Below are 19,845 nucleotides of genomic sequence, written 5' to 3'. Positions count from 1 at the left end.
TCCTCTCTGGAGCAGGCCCCGCCACACCTGCTCCTCTACTAGACAACTCCTCCTCTCTGGAGCAGGCCCCACCACACCTGCTCCTCTACTAGACAACTCCTCCTCTCTGGAGCAGGCCCCACCACACCTGCTCCTCTACTACACAACTCCTCTCTGGAGCAGGCCCCACCACACCTGCTCCTCTACTACACAACTCCTCTCTGGAGCAGGCCCCACCACACCTGCTCCTCTACTACACAACTCCTCTCTGGAGAAGGCCCCACCACACCTGCTCCTCTACTACACAACTCCTCTCTGGAGCAGGCACCGCCACACCTGCTCCTCTACTACACAACTCGTCCTCTCTGTAGCAGGCCCCGCCACACCTGCTCCTCTACTACACAACTCGTCCTCTCTGTAGCAGGCCCCGCCACACCTGCTCCTCTACTACACAACTCCTCTCTGGAGCAGGCCCCACCACACCTGCTCCTCTACTACACAACTCCTCTCTGTAGCAGGCCCCGCCACACCTGCTCCTCTACTACACAACTCGTCCTCTCTGTAGCAGGCCCCGCCACACCTGCTCCTCTACTACACAACTCCTCTCTGGAGCAGGCCCCACCACACCTGCTCCTCTGTAGCCTTTAGTGCAGGCCTCTCCTCCTGAGACACACGCTGCAGCCCCCTGTCATTCCCCCCACCTCGGAGACCTGTTGACAGGGAGCAGGAGAAACTTGTGCCGCCCAGCCGGCTGCAGAGTGACATGCTGGGCTCCGGCTGACTTCACGCGTCGGCCAACCTCCAGCGGCTGGTGTGCAGCCCGTGATCTCTCCCTGCTCCGGTCACTAGCTGCTGACAGATCAACAAGCTCCTCCTTCTCGTTTCCTGAAACCACCAGAGAGCGAGTCTCCTCCTCCCCCGCAGCCGCCTTCTTCCACTTGTCTCCCCAGCTCCTTGTAATCGCTGTACAGAGCGGAGCAGCTCCGGGACTACATAACACATGTGCGGCCACCGGGAGAAGATGGAGCCTTCCCGGCCACTAGGCTCAGGAGCGACACCTGTGTGAGAGGCGCTGTGTCTGGACTTACCTGCTGTGCCTTGTGGAACGTGCGACGCTCCTATCCTGCCGGACGGACATGGCCTGGGTGAAACTATTCCGCCGACAGGCGGGGGGGAACCTGGGGAAGGTCTACCAACCGGGCAGTGTTCTCTCGTTAGCCCCGACTAAAGGCTTGTTCAACGAGCCCGGCCAGAACAGCTGCTTCCTGAACAGCGCCGTGCAGGTGAGCGGCTGTACCTACCTGTGTGTGCACACCGTGCTGTTTGCCTTGCGTATCTGTGTGTACATACTGCTTCCGCTCCCTGTGTGTACACGCTTCAGCTGTACGTACCTGCGTGTGGGGGGTACCTGCTGCTGGTCCTGGTACATATATACCTGTGTGTGGGGGGTACCTGCTGCTGGTCCTGGTACATATATACCTGTGTGTGGGGGTTACCCGCTGCTGGTCCTGGTACATATATACCTGTATGTGGGGGGTACCTGCTGCTGGTCCTGGTACATATACCTGTATGTGGGGGGTACCTGCTGCTGGTCCTGGTACATATATACCTGTATGTGGGGGGTACCTGCTGCTGGTCCTGGTACATATATACCTGTGTGTGGGGGGTACCTGCTGCTGGTCCTGGTACATATATACCTGTGTGTGGGGGGTACCTGCTGCTGGTCCTGGTACATATATACCTGTATGTGGGGGGTACCTGCTGCTGGTCTTGGTACATATATACCTGTATGTGGGGGGTACCTGCTGCTGGTCCTGGTACATATATACCTGTGTGTGGGGGGTACCTGCTGCTGGTCCTGGTACATATATACCTGTATGTGGGGGGTACCTGCTGCTGGTCTTGGTACATATATACCTGTATGTGGGGGGTACCTGCTGCTGGTCCTGGTACATATACCTGTATGTGGGGGGTACCTGCTGCTGGTCCTGGTACATGTATACCTGTATGTGGGGGGTACCTGCTGCTGGTCCTGGTACATATATATACCTGTATGTGGGGGGTACCTGCTGCTGGTCCTGGTACATATATATATACCTGTATGTGGGGGGTACCTGCTGCTGGTCTTGGTACATATATACCTGTGTGTGGGGGGTACCTGCTGCTGGTCCTGGTACATATATACCTGTATGTGGGGGGTACCTGCTGCTGGTCCTGGTACATATATATACCTGTATGTGGGGGGTACCTGCTGCTGGTCCTGGTACATATATATACACCTGTATGTGGGGGGTACCTGCTGCTGGTCCTGGTACATATATACCTGTATGTGGGGGGTACCTGCTGCTGGTACATATATATACCTGTATGTGGGGGGTACCTGCTGCTGGTCTTGGTACATATATATACCTGTATGTGGGGGGTACCTGCTGCTGGTCTTGGTACATATATACCTGTATGTGGGGGGTACCTGCTGCTGGTCCTGGTACATATATACCTGTATGTGGGGGGTACCTGCTGCTGGTCTTGGTACATATATACCTGTATGTGGGGGGTACCTGCTGCTGGTCCTGGTACATATATACCTGTATGTGGGGTGTACCTGCTGCTGGTCCTGGTACATATATACCTGTGTGTGGGGGGTACCTGCTGCTGGTCCTGGTACATATACCGTATGCCATCCATGGTCTGTTTTTTTTATTTTATTTTTATTTAATTTAATTTTTTATTTTTTTTTGCGGATCCATTGTAACAATGCCTAAAACGGACAAGAATAGGACGTGCTCTATTTTTTTGCGGGCTACGGAACACACATACTGATGCGTACAGCACACTGTGCTGTCCTCATTTTTTGATGACCATTGAAATGAATGGGTCCACATCCTATCCGCAAAAAAAAAACAGAACGGAAACAAACAACCTTCGTGTGCATGTAGTCTAAAGGGAATCTGTCACCCCGACTTTGGAGTGTTATCTACAGTAATACATGCCTAGTACTGCAGATCACTGTTTTTTATTTCCCTACTGCCCCTTGATCCCCCGCTGTCAAAGCTGCACTGAAATACACAGTCCGAACTACCGTGGTACATGATGCTTATTGTGGTACATGCCTGGGGGGGGGGAGGTACATGATGCTTATTGTGGTACATGCCTGGGGGGGGGGGGAGGTACATGATGCTTATTGTGGTACATGCCTGGGGGGGGGGGGGGAGGTACATGATGCTTATTGTGGTACATGCCTGGGGGGGGGGGGGGTACATGATGCTTATTGTGGTACATGCCTGGGGGGGGGGTACATGATGCTTATTGTGGTACATGCCTGGGGGGGGGGAGGTACATGATGCTTATTGTGGTACATGCCGGGGGGGGGGGGGGGGGAGGTACATGATGCTTATTGTGGTACATGCCTGGGGGGGGGGGAGGTACATGATGCTTGTTGTGGTATATGCCTGGGGGGGGGGTACATGATGCTTGTTGTGGTATATGCCCGGGGGGGGTACATGATGCTTGTTGTGGTACATGCCTGGGGGGGGGGGGGAGGTACATGATGCTTGTTGTGGTATATGCCTGGGGGGGGTACATGATGCTTGTTGTGGTACATGCCTGGGGGGGGGGGGGTACATGATGCTTGTTGTGGTATATGCCTGGGGGGGGGGGGGGGGGTACATGATGCTTGTTGTGGTACATGCCTGGGGGGGGGGGGGGTACATGATGCTTGTTGTGGTACATGCCTGGGGGGGGGGGGTACATGATGCTTGTTGTGGTATATGCCTGGGGGGGGGGGGTACATGATGCTTATTGTGGTACATGCCTGGGGGGGGAGGTACATGATGCTTGTTGTGGTACATGCCTGGGGGGGGGGGGGTACATGATGCTTGTTGTGGTACATGCCTGGGGGGGGGGGGGAGGTACATGATTCTTGTTGTGGTACATGCCTGGGGGGGGGGGGGGAGGTACATGATGCTTGTTGTGGTATATGCCTGGGGGGGGGGGGGTACATGATGCTTGTTGTGGTATATGCCTGGGGGGGGGGGGGGGTACATGATGCTTGTGTGGTATATGCCTGGGGGGGGGGGGTACATGATGCTTGTTGTGGTATATGCCCGGGGGGGGGGTACATGATGCTTGTTGTGGTACATGCCTGGGGGGGGGGAGGTACATGATGCTTGTTGTGGTACATGCCTGGGGGGGGGGGAGGTACATGATGCTTGTTGTGGTATATGCCTGGGGGGGGGGGGGGTACATGATGCTTGTTGTGGTATATGCCCGGGGGGGGGGGGAGGTACATGATGCTTGTTGTGGTATATGCCTGGGGGGGGGGGGGGTACATGATGCTTGTTGTGGTACATGCCTGGGGGGGGGGGGGTACATGATGCTTGTTGTGGTACATGCCTGGGGGGGGGGGAGGTACATGATGCTTGTTGTGGTATATGCCTGGGGGGGGAGGTACATGATGCTTGTTGTGGTATATGCCTGGGGGGGGGGGGTACATGATGCTTGTTGTGGTATATGCCCGGGGGGGCTACATGATGCTTGTTGTGGTACATGCCTGGGGGGGGGGGGGGAGGTACATGATGCTTGTTGTGGTACATGCCTGGGGGGGGGGGGGGGAGGTACATGATGCTTGTTGTGGTACATGCCTGGGGGGGGGGGAGGTACATGATGCTTGTTGTGGTATATGCCTGGGGGGGGGGGTACATGATGCTTGTTGTGGTATATGCCCGGGGGGGGTACATGATGCTTGTTGTGGTACATGCCTGGGGGGGGGGGGGAGGTACATGATTCTTGTTGTGGTATATGCCCGGGGGGGGGGTACATGATGCTTGTTGTGGTACATGCCTGGGGGGGGGGGGAGGTACATGATGCTTGTTGTGGTATATGCCTGGGGGGGGGGGGGGGGTACATGATGCTTGTTGTGGTATATGCCCGGGGGGGGTACATGATGCTTGTTGTGGTACATGCCTGGGGGGGGGGGGAGGTACATGATTCTTGTTGTGGTACATGCCTGGGGGGGGGGAGGTACATGATGCTTGTTGTGGTACATGCCTGGGGGGGGGGGGGGTGGAGGTACATGATGCTTGTTGTGGTACATGCCTGGGGGGGGGGGGGGAGGTACATGATGCTTGTTGTAGTACATGCCTGGGGGGGGGGGGTACATGATGCTTGTTGTGGTACATGCCTGGGGGGGGGGGGGGGAGGTACATGATGCTTGTTGTGGTATATGCCCGGGGGGGGTACATGATGCTTGTTGTGGTACATGCCTGGGGGGGGGGGAGGTACATGATTCTTGTTGTGGTACATGCCTGGGGGGGGGGGGGGAGGTACATGATGCTTGTTGTGGTACATGCCTGGGGGGGGGGGGGTGGAGGTACATGATGCTTGTTGTGGTACATGCCTGGGGGGGGGGGGGGAGGTACATGATGCTTGTTGTAGTACATGCCTGGGGGGGGGGGGGGTACATGATGCTTGTTGTGGTACATGCCTGGGGGGGGGGGAGGTACATGATGCTTGTTGTGGTACATGCCTGGGGGGGGGGGGGGGGTACATGATGCTTGTTGTGGTACATGCCTGGGGGGGGGGGGGGGTACATGATGCTCGTTGTGGTACATGCCTGGGGGGGGGAGGTACATGATGCTTGTTGTGGTACATGCCTGGGGGGGTACATGATGCTTGTTGTGGTACACGCCTGGTTGTAGTACATACCTGTGTATTTAGATGACGCTTCTCTGTGTGCACATGATGCCTGTTGTGGTACATGCCTGGGGGGGGGGGAGGTACATGATGCTTGTTGTGGTACATGCCTGGGGGGGAAGGGGGAAAACATGATGCTTGTAGTGGTACACGCCTGGTTGTAGTACATACCTGTGTATTTAGATGACGCTTCTCTATGTGCACATGATGCTTGTAGCAAAAAACCACAAGTCCCAGAATCCTCCTTTCACTTCTGTGGGGATTTACAAGAACAGCCAAGTAAGTGTGCATGCTGGGAGTTGTAGTTTCACAGCAGGTGGCGTTCCGAAGGATGCTGATTCCCGGGTTATGGTATATCTCTATTAGAGATGAGAGGAGTGACGTCGAATGCTATATCTATAGTCGCTTTGCTGTACGGAGATGCTTCTCCGCGCAGCATTAGACAGTACTGCATCCGATGAGGCGAAGTCCCTGATTCGCAAAGTTGCGAGAGAGTTCGTATAATAACTTTGATAATTAAAGGGGTTATCCAGTACTATAAACAGCCCCCCCCCCCCCCCCATATGCCGGACCCCCTCACAGGGAATATACTTACCACGCTCCCCGTGCCACTCCTGATCCCGGACCGCCGCTGCTGCTTCTTTCCATGCGCAGATGTAAACATCCGTTGTGGGGGGGAGCAGGCAATGGAGGACGGGGACGAGTCTCCCTAGCATCGTGGGTGACTACACCAGATATCTGGGTGTACGCCTTTTTATTGTCTGTACTCCGTGTGTAGTATTCCCTGCTGTGTCACACATGTACGGTAGGTGTGGCAGTACCAGGGTGCAGACTCCCAAGGGCCCGGGTCAGGATTTGGCTCGGTGTGTGATCCTGTACTTCTGGTGGGTGTATGTGTATATATCTCTATCTCATTATGGATATGAGCGTACCATTTGCAGCAGGTACATGGGCATATGCCAGTGTTGGATGCTGTGTCTATAGGTCTGCTCCGCTGTCCTTGGTAACTGGATATCAGTGCTTATATTTTAGGGTACTTTCACACTTGCATTGCTGGATACGGCAGGCAGTTCCGTCGCCAGATCCGGCAATCTGTATGCAGATGGATACAATTTACATATCAGTATGCGGATCCGTCTCACAAATGCATTGCAGTACCGGATCAGTCTCTCCGGTGTCATCCAGAAAAACGGATCCGGTATTTATCCTTTTTCACATTTTTAAAGGTCTGCACATGCGCAGACTGCAAAACCGGATCCGCTTTTACGTAACACTTGGGGCCGGATCCGGCATGAATGCATTTCGATGGAAAATAATGCCGGATCCGGCATTCCGGCAAGCGTTCCCAATACTGCAGCATGCTGCGGTATTTTCTCCGTACAGTGACTGAACTGAAGACATCCTGATGCATCCTGAACTGATTACTCTCCATTCAGAATGCATGGGGATAAAACTGATCAGTTCTTTTCCAGTATAGAGCCCCTAGGACGGAACTCAGCGCCGGAAAAGAATAACGCTAGTGTGAAAGGGACCATACTGTTCAGGATCATTTGCTGTTATTATGTTCCTTTCTGCTGTATTACCAGTTGGCATGGATGTGCCCATGTGTACAGGACAGAAAGCGAGCACCGATCTGGCACATTTTCCTAGTATTGTGGGGACCTGAGCCGAGTCTCCTGTACCCAGTGTCAGTTCTCATGTGACTAATGTATCTCGGCGGTGTACAGCGTGTTTCCCGTCCTGTTGCCTTGTGTCCATTCATCATTAGATCTTATTTGACTTGTTAACAAATGACTGGTCTTGGGGCCGTCGTCAGTCTGCATGACAATAACCGGCGAATCTCTATCTGCCGCTTGCCTCCTAAAGGGGTTTTCAGTTACTTTGATATTGAGGACTTATCCTCAGGGTAGGCCATTATTAGAGATGGTGGTAGCGAATCGATTTAACCTGAAATAGTGTAAAAAAAACTAAATTATACTTGCCTCCTCCATTTGCTCGCGACGGGCTGGCCGCCACCATCTTGGTTGAAGATATCGGCTGAAATCCCATGCGCTGTGACGTACTGTATAACATCACCACGCAGCGCCAGATCTTCAAGTAAGATGGCGGCAGCTGCCTGTCGCAAGCAAATGGAGGCAGTAAGTTTGATTACATATTTTATTTATTTATGTTAATTTTACACAGTTTTTACACTCGGATGCCGTGATCAAGTATGAACGCTGGCATCTAAGGGGTACAATGATGAGGGGGGGGGGGCAGCGCCATTACAGCTCCCTGTCATTGCACCCGCTACTTACAAAAATATTCACTTTGTGACAAAGTAATTCGTCACAAAGCAAATTTTATTTTATTTTTTTGTAAAATTCAGCTAAGCAGCCGAATCGCGTTTTCTAAAACTTCACTCATCTCTAGTCATTATCATCAGCTAAGTGGAGAGCCGGCATCTCCATCATTTAGCTGGTTAGCGGAACTCATCCACTGCCTAGTGACCGTCCTGGGGTACTGCAGATCCGCTCCCATTCAGGTGAAAGTGCTAATCGGTGGGGGTGCCAGCCTCCTACCCATCTGATATTGATAATCTATTCTGAGGATTAGGGATGAGTGAATTTCACATTTTGAAGTTCGTGTGCACGTTCGTGTTATGGTATTTACTAAATTGCGTTACGGGCAGGAGGACTCCAGCATAACGGAAACCGGATGGATCCGTTATGCAGGCCATAGACTTCTATTATGATGGAATGAATAACGGAATACCCAAAGGCATTCCGTCACGGAATTGCCTTATGATCCGTGATAATGGAATCCATAACGCAATTCAGTAAATACCACAACACGAACCCGCACACGAACTTCAAAATATGAAATTCGCTCATCCCTACGGAGAATACGGTAGGTCCCAGAAAACCCGGGGGCAGTAGTGACACAGACCCTAACTGCAATTGCATGGTCGCTTTTCTTGTAGCAGTTTCCATAAAATCACACGTATTTGGCTCCGTACGATCAGAGCGTCCGCTTCATATATGCTTACACTGGATCCTCCATATGTATGAGCAGCAGGCCCCCCAGATGGTAGCTTTCTCCCTATGTACAGTAATGGGGAGCAAGCTGTCAATCAGCCCCAGGTGAACCTGCATATTACACAGCCCTCAGCTCCTGCTCTACATGAACAATTGCATATTGGTAAAAATCATGGTGTCTTCACTACTTTCCCCTCAGACACAGTTCTTAGATGTGCACTGGTCGCCCGTGGAAAGCTTTCTTGAAACCCATCTTGACTGTTGCCCGCATTCCGGAGAAATTCTTTCTTTCCTTTTATGCAAATGAACGTGGCGTAACGAGGACGTCGCCATTGCACAAAGGCTCCAATCCCCCCCAGCTTTGAGTGACACCAGCAGGCAGTGATGTAGTCTCGCCCGGCCCTGCGTTACTGTATGTTTGCAATCACTCGGGCATCTGCGCATGCGCAATTATAGCCATGTTGCGTGCCATGGCTGAATTTATCTGTACTGTTTGGTTGCTTCAGAAATCGATGCATGCGCCCATACAGACTACTTTAGCCCTGGCAAGCTACAGGGCTGTACTGCGCGAGTGCCAATTTCTAAAGCGATGGCAAATGCGCAGTAACACAGAGCCAGGCGAGACTACATCACTGCCTGGCCTCGTTACTCAAAGCTGGGGGGACCAAGTATAAGGAACGTGGCTTTCAGTGCAGTGGTGACACCCTTCTTGAACCCACCAGTTGGTTTGCATATGAGAAAATAAGAATTTCTCTGAAACTCTAGTAACAATCAGTTTGGTATCAAGAACGTTTTACTCCGGGGGAGCAGCCGACATCTAACTATTTATTAGATTGATATGAAGGTATGTGGTGGCAAATTCCCTGTAAGTTGACAGTATCCTGGCCCAGTGAGGTATTTGGGTCAATACTCTATGAATGCCTTAAAAAAATAAAAATTGTGCGTTTTTTTTTTTTTTGTTTTTTTTTTTTAAATCCAATTCCACCACATTTTTTATTTTATTTTTTTTAAATTTCCCACTACATTTTATTCAACCGTAAATGGTGTCATTAGAAAGTACAACTTGTCCTGTAAAAATTAAGTCCTCAAAAGGCTATGTGGACAGAAAAAAATAAAAAAAAGTTATGACTCTGCGAAGGTGGGAAGTGAAAAACGAAAACAGAAAATTGCCCAGTCCTCTGAGGGTTAAAAGAAGTATGAATTCCGGGTCAGACTACACAGGGTTTGTTTGTTGTCTGTTACCATGGACAACATATAGTTCTGCAGAGGAGCTGTAGACAAAAAAAAAATGATGAGTTAAGATTTTAAAAGCTGCTTTGTTTTATAATAGTAGTAATGAAAACGTTTGCTGCAAGGGTGAACCTTCCCTTTAAGGACCTGCGGGTGCAGGAACATAAACTGGCACTTCTTGAGGCTTGTTCCCTAAGTTTTAGCCCATCCCTGGTATGTACCTTGTCTCAGTCTGGGAAGCAGCTGGATGTAGGGCAACTATCACACCGGCAGGGTTCAGCAAAAACGCTTCCGTTACTGATCATACAACCATCTGCGTCTGCTGTGAACGGATCCGGTTGTATTATATTTAACATAGGCCAAGACGGATCAGTCATGAACTCCATTGAAAGTCAATGGAGGACGGATCCGTTTTCTATTGTGGCAGAGAAAACAGATTCGTCCCCATTGACTTGCATTGGGGGGGGCATTGCGGATCCATCTTGCTCCACATCCCAGGACGGAAAGCACACTACAACATGTTGCGGTTTTCTCTCCGGTATGGGAACGCAACTAAACGGAATGCATTTTGGAGCATTCCGTTATGTTTAGTTTTGTCCCCATTGACCATGAATGGGGGCAGAACTGAAGTGTTTTGTTTCCGGTATTGAGCCCCTATGACGGATCTCAATACCGGAAAACTAAAACGCTAGTGTGAAAGTAGCCTTAGAGCAGCATTTGCATCCATTGACCTCGATATTAAAATTATGTGATGCAATCATTAAGTACGCTATGTGAAGACATTTAATAAGGCTGTGCCAGAGCACGTGGGAAGTCACGTCTCGCTGCCCCTGTTTACGTGTAACTGTTCTGTATACGAAAATGTGGTTGTGACGCTTGAAGGACGTTCTGAACGCACAGCAGAAGAGTCTGCTCTTACTTTGTGCTTGGACTGTTTTACACAGAAATCGTCTGGTTTATTGCAGGCCGGTTCCTGATTGAAAGGGCCCTTTTCCTCAGAGCTGTAGATAAGTCACCAAGGGACCTTTAAACGCAGGAAGGAAATGCTTTGAACTCTAATCGACTCAGGAATACGTTTCCTTTATGAGATTAAAGAAGCAAATGCTTGTAGTATCTACACATGTATCAGGAAATTGTCCAGGAAGATGAAGACATTACAGTATGCAGGAGAACAAGCAATCCACCTTAAACCTCTGGACCGTTGTTCGCCTCCTTTTTTTGATACCTGTACACAGCGGGTCAAGTGTGACTGATGGGAAATGAGGGGAAGCATGGTGTATCAGGAGGAAGCGGGGGGAAATCTTTTAGTCATTGCACGGCACACAGCCCAGCTTCTTGCACTAGAAACCCTGGAATATAACACATTCCTAAAGGGAGTGTCTCACTTCAGCAAGTGGTATTTATCATGTAGAGAAAGTTAATACAAGGCACTTACTAATGTATTGTGATTGTCCATATTGCTTCCTTTGCTGGCTGCATTCGTTTTTCCATCACATTATACACGGTTTGTATCAAGGGGTTATGACCACCTTGCAATTCGGCAGGGGTGGTCGTGCATGCACACTAGGAAAAAGCGCCAGCCTATGTGCGCTCCCGCAGTCCTGGCCAGTCCAGTCCTTTTCCTATAGTTTGCAAGCACGACTACCACTGCTGGATTGCAGGGTGGTTGTAACCATGGAAACAGGCAGTGTATAATGTGATAGGAAAGGAAGCAATATGGACAATCGCAATACATTAGTTAGTGGCCTGTATTAACTGCATCTACATGATAAATGCTATTGAAGAGAGACAACCCATTTAAGGACTCTTCTGATTATGCTTAGAAATGATCTTTAAAGGTCAGTTACTAAAAGCTGCCCAAACTGGTTTGCTAGCCAGAGTCTTATGGGAAAGAGCAATGTATAAAGTATCAATATACATGGTGCCTAATGGTATGACCTCCTTACCGCGAATATGTGGATTTTATAAACCACTTTATAGTCTCTTCTGACATTTTCAGTAAACACCTGTATATTTCATAAAATAACTATTCTATGGCATAGTTTCTTAGGACTCTGTGTGTTGTGAAGCTCCTCTGTTATTCCTCCTAGAAATGTATGAATAGATTGACGGGGTGGAGTGTCCATATACACACACTAAAGGATATGGCTTTGAAGAGAGCTTCCATGCAAGCTCTAGTGGTATTTAACTGAGGCATTACAGACTGTTTTCTTAGTGTTCGTTAATAACGTGGTAACCCCCAAAAGTGTGCAGCGCATAACGGTTTGTAAAGAGATAGAGGGGTTCTCCGGGAATGAAGAAAATGAAAATACTTAAATGTTACTTTATAATAAATATATTCCCGAATACCTATCATTATTTAGAATGGCTCATGTTGTCTAGGGAGCAATCATCGGGGGAAACAAAATGGCCGCTATCCTATTCGTTCACACAAAACCTGTCCTAATCACACAGTAGGACAAGTTACTTCACAACACTGTGAAGAGATCCGTCCGGTTTCCGTTATACTGGAGTCCTCTCCTGCATAACGGAACCGGAACAGATCCGTTATGCAGGCCATAGACCTCTATTATAATGAAATGCGTCTAAAGGCATTCCGTTATGCATACCATCATAGAATTGCATTATGGTCCGTGGTAACAGAATCCATAATACACTTGAGTAAAGGCCACAACATGAACGTCAAAATATGAAATTCGCTCATCCCTAATTATGAAACTTAATACAGCTGATAAGAACTTTAGCCGAATCTCTGGGGAATTTAGTACGGAGAGGACGGACAGGAAAGTCTGTGGTAATGGAGACTGCATACAAGTGCTGCTGCTCAATAGCCACACCTCACCCTCCTCTCATGTCTCCTCAGCATCTCCATTCCCCCAGAGATTCGCCAGTATTCAGGATCATAATCCCTGACAAGTAGAGCAGAGAGGAGGATGAGGCAGATGTTTAGCTCAGTGTTGTGAAGTAACTTGTCCTCCTGTGTGATCAGGGAAGGTTTTGTGTGAACTAATAGGACGGCAGCCATTTTGTTTCCCCTGATTGCTCCCTAGACAAGACAAACCATTATAACTAATGAAAGGTATTTGGGAATATATTTCTCATAAAGTAATTTTTAAATATTTTCATTTTCTTAATTCCTGGAGAACCCATTTAAGTACTGCCACCACTTGCATGGCTATGCTGTTCATGCAGCACATGAATTAATGCTAATTGCCAGGCTGCTCCTATATTTCCATTGGATTGAGTTGCAAATACAAGTGCAGCCCAGCAATTGGTGGTAATCTGTATGTGCTGACCACGGGCCTGGCTTCACAGTATACTAGCACCCTAACACAGTCCAGTCACTGCTGCCCGTGGTGCCAGGTGGTCTAAGGGCACACCCCTTTTGCAAGGAGAATGGTAATATCCAGCTGTGAATTTATATGTAAATTTCCTAGAGGAATAACAGAATCGGCACAGGATTATTTAATGAGGACCAGTGGCAGGATCTTTCCCGCAAGAACATTTCTCAAATATCCATGTTTGATCAGTGAGGGTCCTACCACTAGGTTCATTTTTCCTTTAGAAATAATTTCACATTAAAGGGGTTCTCCGGGATTTTAATATTGCTGACCTATCCTCAGTATAGGTCATCAATATCAGATTGGCGGAGGTCCGACCAGGACTGTGGAGTTAGTCGGAGCCAATTTTGGGTACCTGGAGTCAGTCGGCAAAAAATGAACAGACTCCAACTCCTACTAAATTTAAAATTTGAATAAAAAAAAAAAGGGCAAATTTAAATGTCCCAATTCACAAAAAGTTATAATTAATTACCGTATTTCTCGCCATATTAGACTCACCTGCCCATAAGATGCACCTAGGTTTTTGAGGAGGAAAATGAGAAAAAAAATATTTTGAACCAAAAGGTGTGCTTTTGGTGGGTTTTGAACTAATGGTGGTCTGTGGATGGCACTGTTGTGGGGGGCATCTTATCTTATGTGTCATCCACAGATTTCCCCCCCCCCCCATAACAGTGTCCCTGTGTAGTGAATGGGGGCCAGCATCTGTTTCTGTAATGGCAGCGGGGCCCGGTGCCGGTTTCATTCATAAAGTGGGCGGAGCAGGCCCGTGAAGTTAGTGGTAAGTAGTACAGCGCTAGATTTAAGATGATTGGAATACTTTAACAATACCCACAAGTTAGATATGATTACTGTATACTACAGTGAGCGGGGCCTGGTGTAGTAGAATACAGTGACTGCACCGGGCCCCGCTGCCATTACAGAAACAGATGCCGGCCCCCAGCCCCTCCTCCCTCTCAGCCTATTCACCGGACGGTCGCAGCATTCGCCCCATCAGACGCACTGCTATTTTTCCCTCACTTTAGCGAAAAATACGGTACTTCACTACTGTAAGAATAAAGGCCAATGCATGCAGTGCGTCACGTTACCGCAAAACCAACACGTTAAGTGACCGTGAAGAAGCATGCTTGTCATATGCTTCACTATATGGCACGCAACGCACAGTTAAGGAGCGGCAATACTTATACTTTCCATTGTGTTGCGTTCCTCTGTTACAGGCCCATGGTTAGCCTAGCCTCTCACTGATAACTGATTAAATATGTTTTTTGCAGGACTAGACACTTGTATAAGTGAAGGGAATGGATGGTCAATATTTCAGGACTGAAGCTGTAAACCATTTGAAAAACTGCTGTCATTCAGCTAAGGCTATAAAAACTTGTAAACTCGATTGTTAGCTTAAAGGGATTCTGTCACCTCCCCTAAGCCCAAAAACGATTTTAAAGCAGACATGCAGCACAGCTTACCTGGATTAGGCTGTGCTCTTTTATCTTGAAATCCGTCCAGCAGTTACTGCAAAAAACGACTTTGATTGATAAGGAAATGTGTCCTGAAGGTGCCCAGAGGGGCGTTTTGTTCCTCTTAGAGAGCCCAGTACTGCCCCTCTTTACAGTGCCCAGCCCGCCTTCCTTGCACTGTCTAACCGCCCCCAGCCTGCCACAGCCTCCCCTCCCTCTCCTCCCCCTCCCTCACGCCGAACGAACTCTCGCACAGGCGCAGTACCCACTGAGGGCTGCGCCTGTGCGATCAGCAGGAGACTGAGGGCAGCAGCTTCATCTTCGTCACTGGGCATGCGCCGAGCCCAGTGACGTCCGATGCTCGCTCTTCCCTCAGTCAGCAGGGAAGAGCGAGCATCAGACGTCACTGGGCTCGGCGCATGCCCAGTGACGAGGATGAAGCTGCTGCCCTCAGTCTCCTGCTGATCGCACAGGCGCAGCCCTCAGTGGGTACTGCGCCTGTGCGAGAGTTCGTTCGCCGTGAGGGAGGGGGAGGAGAGGGAGGGGAGGCTGTGGCAGGCTGGAGGCGGCGGTTAGACAGTGCAAGGAAGGCGGGCTGGGCACTGTAAGAGGGGCGGTACTGGGCTCTCTAAGAAGAAAAAAACGCCCCTCTGGGCACCTTCAGGACACATTTACATATCAATCAAAGTCGTTTTTTGCAGTAACTGCTGGACGGATTTCAAGATAAAAGAGCACAGCCTAATCCAGGTAAGCTGTGCTTCATGGCTGCTTTAAAATCGTTTTTTGGCTTAGGGGAGGTGACAGAATCCCTTTAAAATTTAAACATGACTATGGGATTCTACTAGGAAAATCATGTTTTACAATAAATGCCCCTTCCCGGATCCTCCCACTGCCCGATCTTCAGCAGAAGATCAGCACACAAAGGAGAAGGCAGCAGCTTCCTGGCCAGTAGTTCTGTGGTAATGACATTCGCATATTAAATACAAAGGTAGTACCAAAAACTGAGCAGTCTGAGTTGGAGCATTTATCTACCGACTCCACAGCCCTGGGTCCGGCACCACCACTGATCAGCTGTACGAGGAGACAGCGCATGCAGTGTGCACGTGACGTCTCCTGTCTATGGCAAAGCAGCAGCGAGCAGGACAGGAGACTGCGCAATTAATTAACTTTTAATATCAGATTGGTGGGTGTCCGACACCCGGCAGCCCCGCTGATCTGATATTGATGACTTATCCTGACGATGGGCTGGATGCAGAACCATTCACTTCAATGGGGCTGCAAAAAACGGAAATGACTGTGTGCATTCCCTGTCCGCATTTCTGTTTCTCCAAAAATAAATGTACTGTTATTGTCCGCGTTATGAACAAGGATAGGATTGTTTTATTATGGGAGGGCCATTCAGTTCTGCAAACTGTAGAATAGTTACACATAGTTGTTATCTGTGCTTTGTGGATCCGCAATTTGCGGACCGCAAAACAACGGTTGTGTGCATGAGCCCTAACTGAGAGGAGCCGCATGCAGAGGTACCACCCAAGGAAGAGAACATCTCGAAAGTGCCACCTGTTGAAAGTGGCTTCCTATGAGTCAGAATCTAAATTTTAATCAGGCCAGTTATCCATCCGTAGACAGCTGCACTACCATGTAGTACTTCCAGTAAGGGTCCATTCACACGTCCGTAAGTGTTCTGCGGACTGCACATTTCCAGCACTATAATAGAAAATGCCTAATCTTGTCCGCAATTGCGGACAAGAATAGGACATGTTTGTTTTTTTTCTTTGCGGAAACTGAAGCACTGATGTGGATCCGCAAATGAGGACAGCACATTCCGGCCCCATTGAAAATTGCGGACCCATTTTGCGGACGTGTGAATGGACCCTTAGTCTCCATACAGAACTGGTTTCTTTAGGGAAGCAGAAGTCTTGGCAGTATTGTCATTAGGAACCAGCCGAAGGCCAGCTTGCCGGCCAAGGTCTAAAAACACACAGACTAACTGTTATGGGCAAAGCTGACTTTATTATCTGCAAACGTTTTCATGGATGAAGCCTGTGTGTATTGTGTGTGGTTTCCACATTCCTCTTCAGCTAGTTCAAAAACGACTAAACCGCCAGTCCACCCATTAAAAGTCTTTCTGAGCTTAAAAACAAGCAAACCGCTGCTAAACGTAATAAAAAATCCACTCAAGCTTTTAAATCCAGTGCCGCCCCCTCCATGTGTTTTCGACATGACCTCCCTTTTAGGCCTCATGCACACGACCGTTTTTTTTTTTTTTTAGGTCCGCAAAAATGGGGTCCGTAGGTCCATGATCCGTGACCGTTTTTTCATCCGTGGGTCTTCCTTGTTTTTTGGAGGATCCACGGACATGAAAAATGAAAAAAATAAATCTAAGTCAAGTTTGCCATTGAAATGATAGGAAAAAACGGAGACGGATCACGGACACGGATGCCAATCTTGTGTGCATCCGTGATTTTTCACGGACCCATTGACTTGAATGGGTCCGTGAACCGTTGGCCGTGAAAAAAATAGGACAGGTCCTATTTTTTTTCACGCCCAGGAAACACGGATCACGGATGCGGCTGCCAAACGGTGCATTTTCCAAAATTATATATTTTTTTTTAAACGGCACAACGGCCACGGATGCACACAACGGTCGTGTGCATGCGGCCTTAGTGATTGGTGAGTTTTCAAGCAGTCGTACCCCTACTAATCTAACCTGCTGAAGAGCCATGTTACTCTGGTAGGGAAAAGATCGGAAATGAGGGATGTTCACTCGTGATAACTGCCTGCTAGTTCGGATGCATCTACATGCAGCAGTGATCCGTCTTGAATGGCGATGAACAATTGTTACATTGTTTCCCTGTATGTCAGTAATAAATCCCTGTGCACACAGTAATGCGCTGCCAACAAACAAGGATTTGGTGCTGCACGAAAGATTCGATCCCCCGGCGAACAAGTTTATCTGTGGAATGACCGTTGTGGTGGGTGCAGGACAAGATGGGATGACCTTTAACCCCTTAAGGACCAGGCTCATTTTCACCTTAAGGACCAGGCCATTTTTTGCAAATCTGACCAGTGTCACTTTAAGTGCTGATAACTTTAAAACGCTTTTACTTATACAGGCCATTCTGAGATTGTTTTTTCGTCACATATTGTACTTCATGACACTGGTAAAATAAAGTCAAAAAAATTAATTTTTTTGCATAATAAAATACCTAATTTACCAAAAATTTGGAAAAATTAGCAAATATCAAAGTTTCAGTTTCTCTACTTCTGTAATACATAGTAATACCCCCAAAAATTGTGATGACTTTACATTCCCCATATGTCTACTTCATGTTTATAGCATTTTGGGAATGATATTTTATTTTTTGGGGATGTTACAAGGGTTAGAAGTTTAGAAGCAAATTTTGAAATTTTTCAGAAATCTTCAAAATCCCACTTTTTATGGACCAGTTCAGGTTTGAAGTCACTTTGTGAGGCTTAGATAATAGAAACCTCCCAAAAATGACCCCATTCTAGAAACTACACCCCTCAAGGTATTCAAAACTGTTTTTACAAACTTTTTTAACCCTTTAGGTCTTCCACAAGACTTCATGGCAAAAAGACATACATTTTAAGAATTTAGATTTTTGGGAAAATTTTCCAATATAATCAATTTTTTCCTGGAAAAAAACAAGGGTTAACTGCCAAACAAAACTCAAAATGGGTTGCCCTGCTTCTGTAGTTTGCAGAAATACCCCATATGTGGTCGTAAACTACTGTTTGGCCGAACGGGAGGACATAGAAGGAGGGGAATACCATATGGGTTTTGCAAGGCAGATTTTGCAGGACTGGTTTTGTTTATACCATGTCCCATTTCAAGCCCCCCCTTGTACCCCTAGAATAGAAATTGCAAAAAAGTGACTCCATCTAAGAAAGTACACCCCTCAAGGTATTCAAAACTGGGTTTACAAACTTTGTTAACCCTGTAGGTGTTCCACAAGAGTTAATGGCAGATGGAGAAACAATTTAGAAATTTCTATTTTTTGGAAAATTTTCAATTTTAACCAATTTTTTACAGCAATAAAGTAAGGGTTAACAGCCAAACAAAACTCAAAATGGGTTGCCCTGCTTCTGTAGTTTGCAGAAATACCCCATATGTGGTCGTAAACTACTGTTTGGCCAAACGGGAGGACATAGAAGGAGGGGAACACCATATGGGTTTTGCAAGGCAGATTTTGCAGGACTGGTTTTGTTTATACCATGTTCCATTTCAAGCCCCCCCTTGTACCCCTAGAATAGAAATTGCAAAAAAGTGACTCCATCTAAGAAAGTACACCCCTCAAGGTATTCAAAACTGGGTTTACAAACTTTGTTAACCCTGTAGGTGTTCCACAAGAGTTAATGGCAGATGGAGAAACAATTTAGAAATTTCTATTTTTTGGAAAATTTTCAATTTTAACCCATTTTTTACAGCAATAAAGTAAGGGTTAACAGCCAAACAAAACTCAAAATGGGTTGCCCTGCTTCTGTAGTTTGCAGAAATACCCCATATGTGGTCGTAAACTACTGTTTGGCCAAACGGGAGGACATACAAGGAGGGGAATACCATATGGGTTTTGCAAGGCAGATTTTGCAGGACTGGTTTTGTTTATACCATGTTCCATTTCAAGCCCCCCCCCTTGTACCCCTAGAATAGAAATTGCAAAAAAGTGACTCCATCTAAGAAAGTACACCCCTCAAGGTATTCAAAACTGGGTTTACAAACTTTGTTAACCCTGTAGGTGTTCCACAAGAGTTAATGGCAGATGGAGAAACAATTTAGAAATTTCTATTTTTTGGAAAATTTTAAATTTTAACCCATTTTTTACAGCAATAAAGTAAGGGTTAACAGCCAAACAAAACTCAATATGGGTTGCCCTGATTCTGTAGTTTGCAGAAACACCCCACATGTGGCCGTAAACTACTGTACGGACACACGGTAGGGCGTAGAGGGAAAGGTGCGGCGTGTGGTTTTTGGAAAGCAGATTTTGCTGGACTAATTTATTTACACCATGTCCCATTTTAAGCCCCCCTGATGCACCCCTAGAGTAGAAACTCCATAAAAGTGACCCCATCTAAGAAACTACACCCCTCAAGGCATTCAAAACTGGTTTTACA

The 19,845-nt window shown here is 47.9% G+C and overlaps 1 protein-coding gene across 2 annotated transcripts in view; it reads left to right on the top strand.

The window, feature by feature from the left end:
* The first annotated feature begins 916 nt into the window (after nucleotides 1-916).
* USP53 (ubiquitin specific peptidase 53) overlaps nucleotides 917-19,845 on the top strand; it is a 61,244-nt gene continuing 42,315 nt past the window's right edge. Inside the window, exon 1 of one of the 2 annotated variants that reach the window (XM_044301180.1) lies at nucleotides 917-1,262. In XM_044301180.1, coding sequence (XP_044157115.1) covers nucleotides 1,116-1,262 — 147 coding nt within the window. In that variant the 5' untranslated portion in view covers nucleotides 917-1,115. The remainder of the gene's footprint in view (nucleotides 1,263-19,845) is intronic. The other variant, XR_006390865.1, reaches the window with a different exon arrangement.

Source organism: Bufo gargarizans, chromosome 1, assembly GCF_014858855.1.
Source record: "Bufo gargarizans isolate SCDJY-AF-19 chromosome 1, ASM1485885v1, whole genome shotgun sequence".
Lineage (NCBI taxonomy): Eukaryota > Metazoa > Chordata > Amphibia > Anura > Bufonidae > Bufo > Bufo gargarizans.
This window is presented reverse-complemented; position numbering and strand designations above follow the sequence as displayed.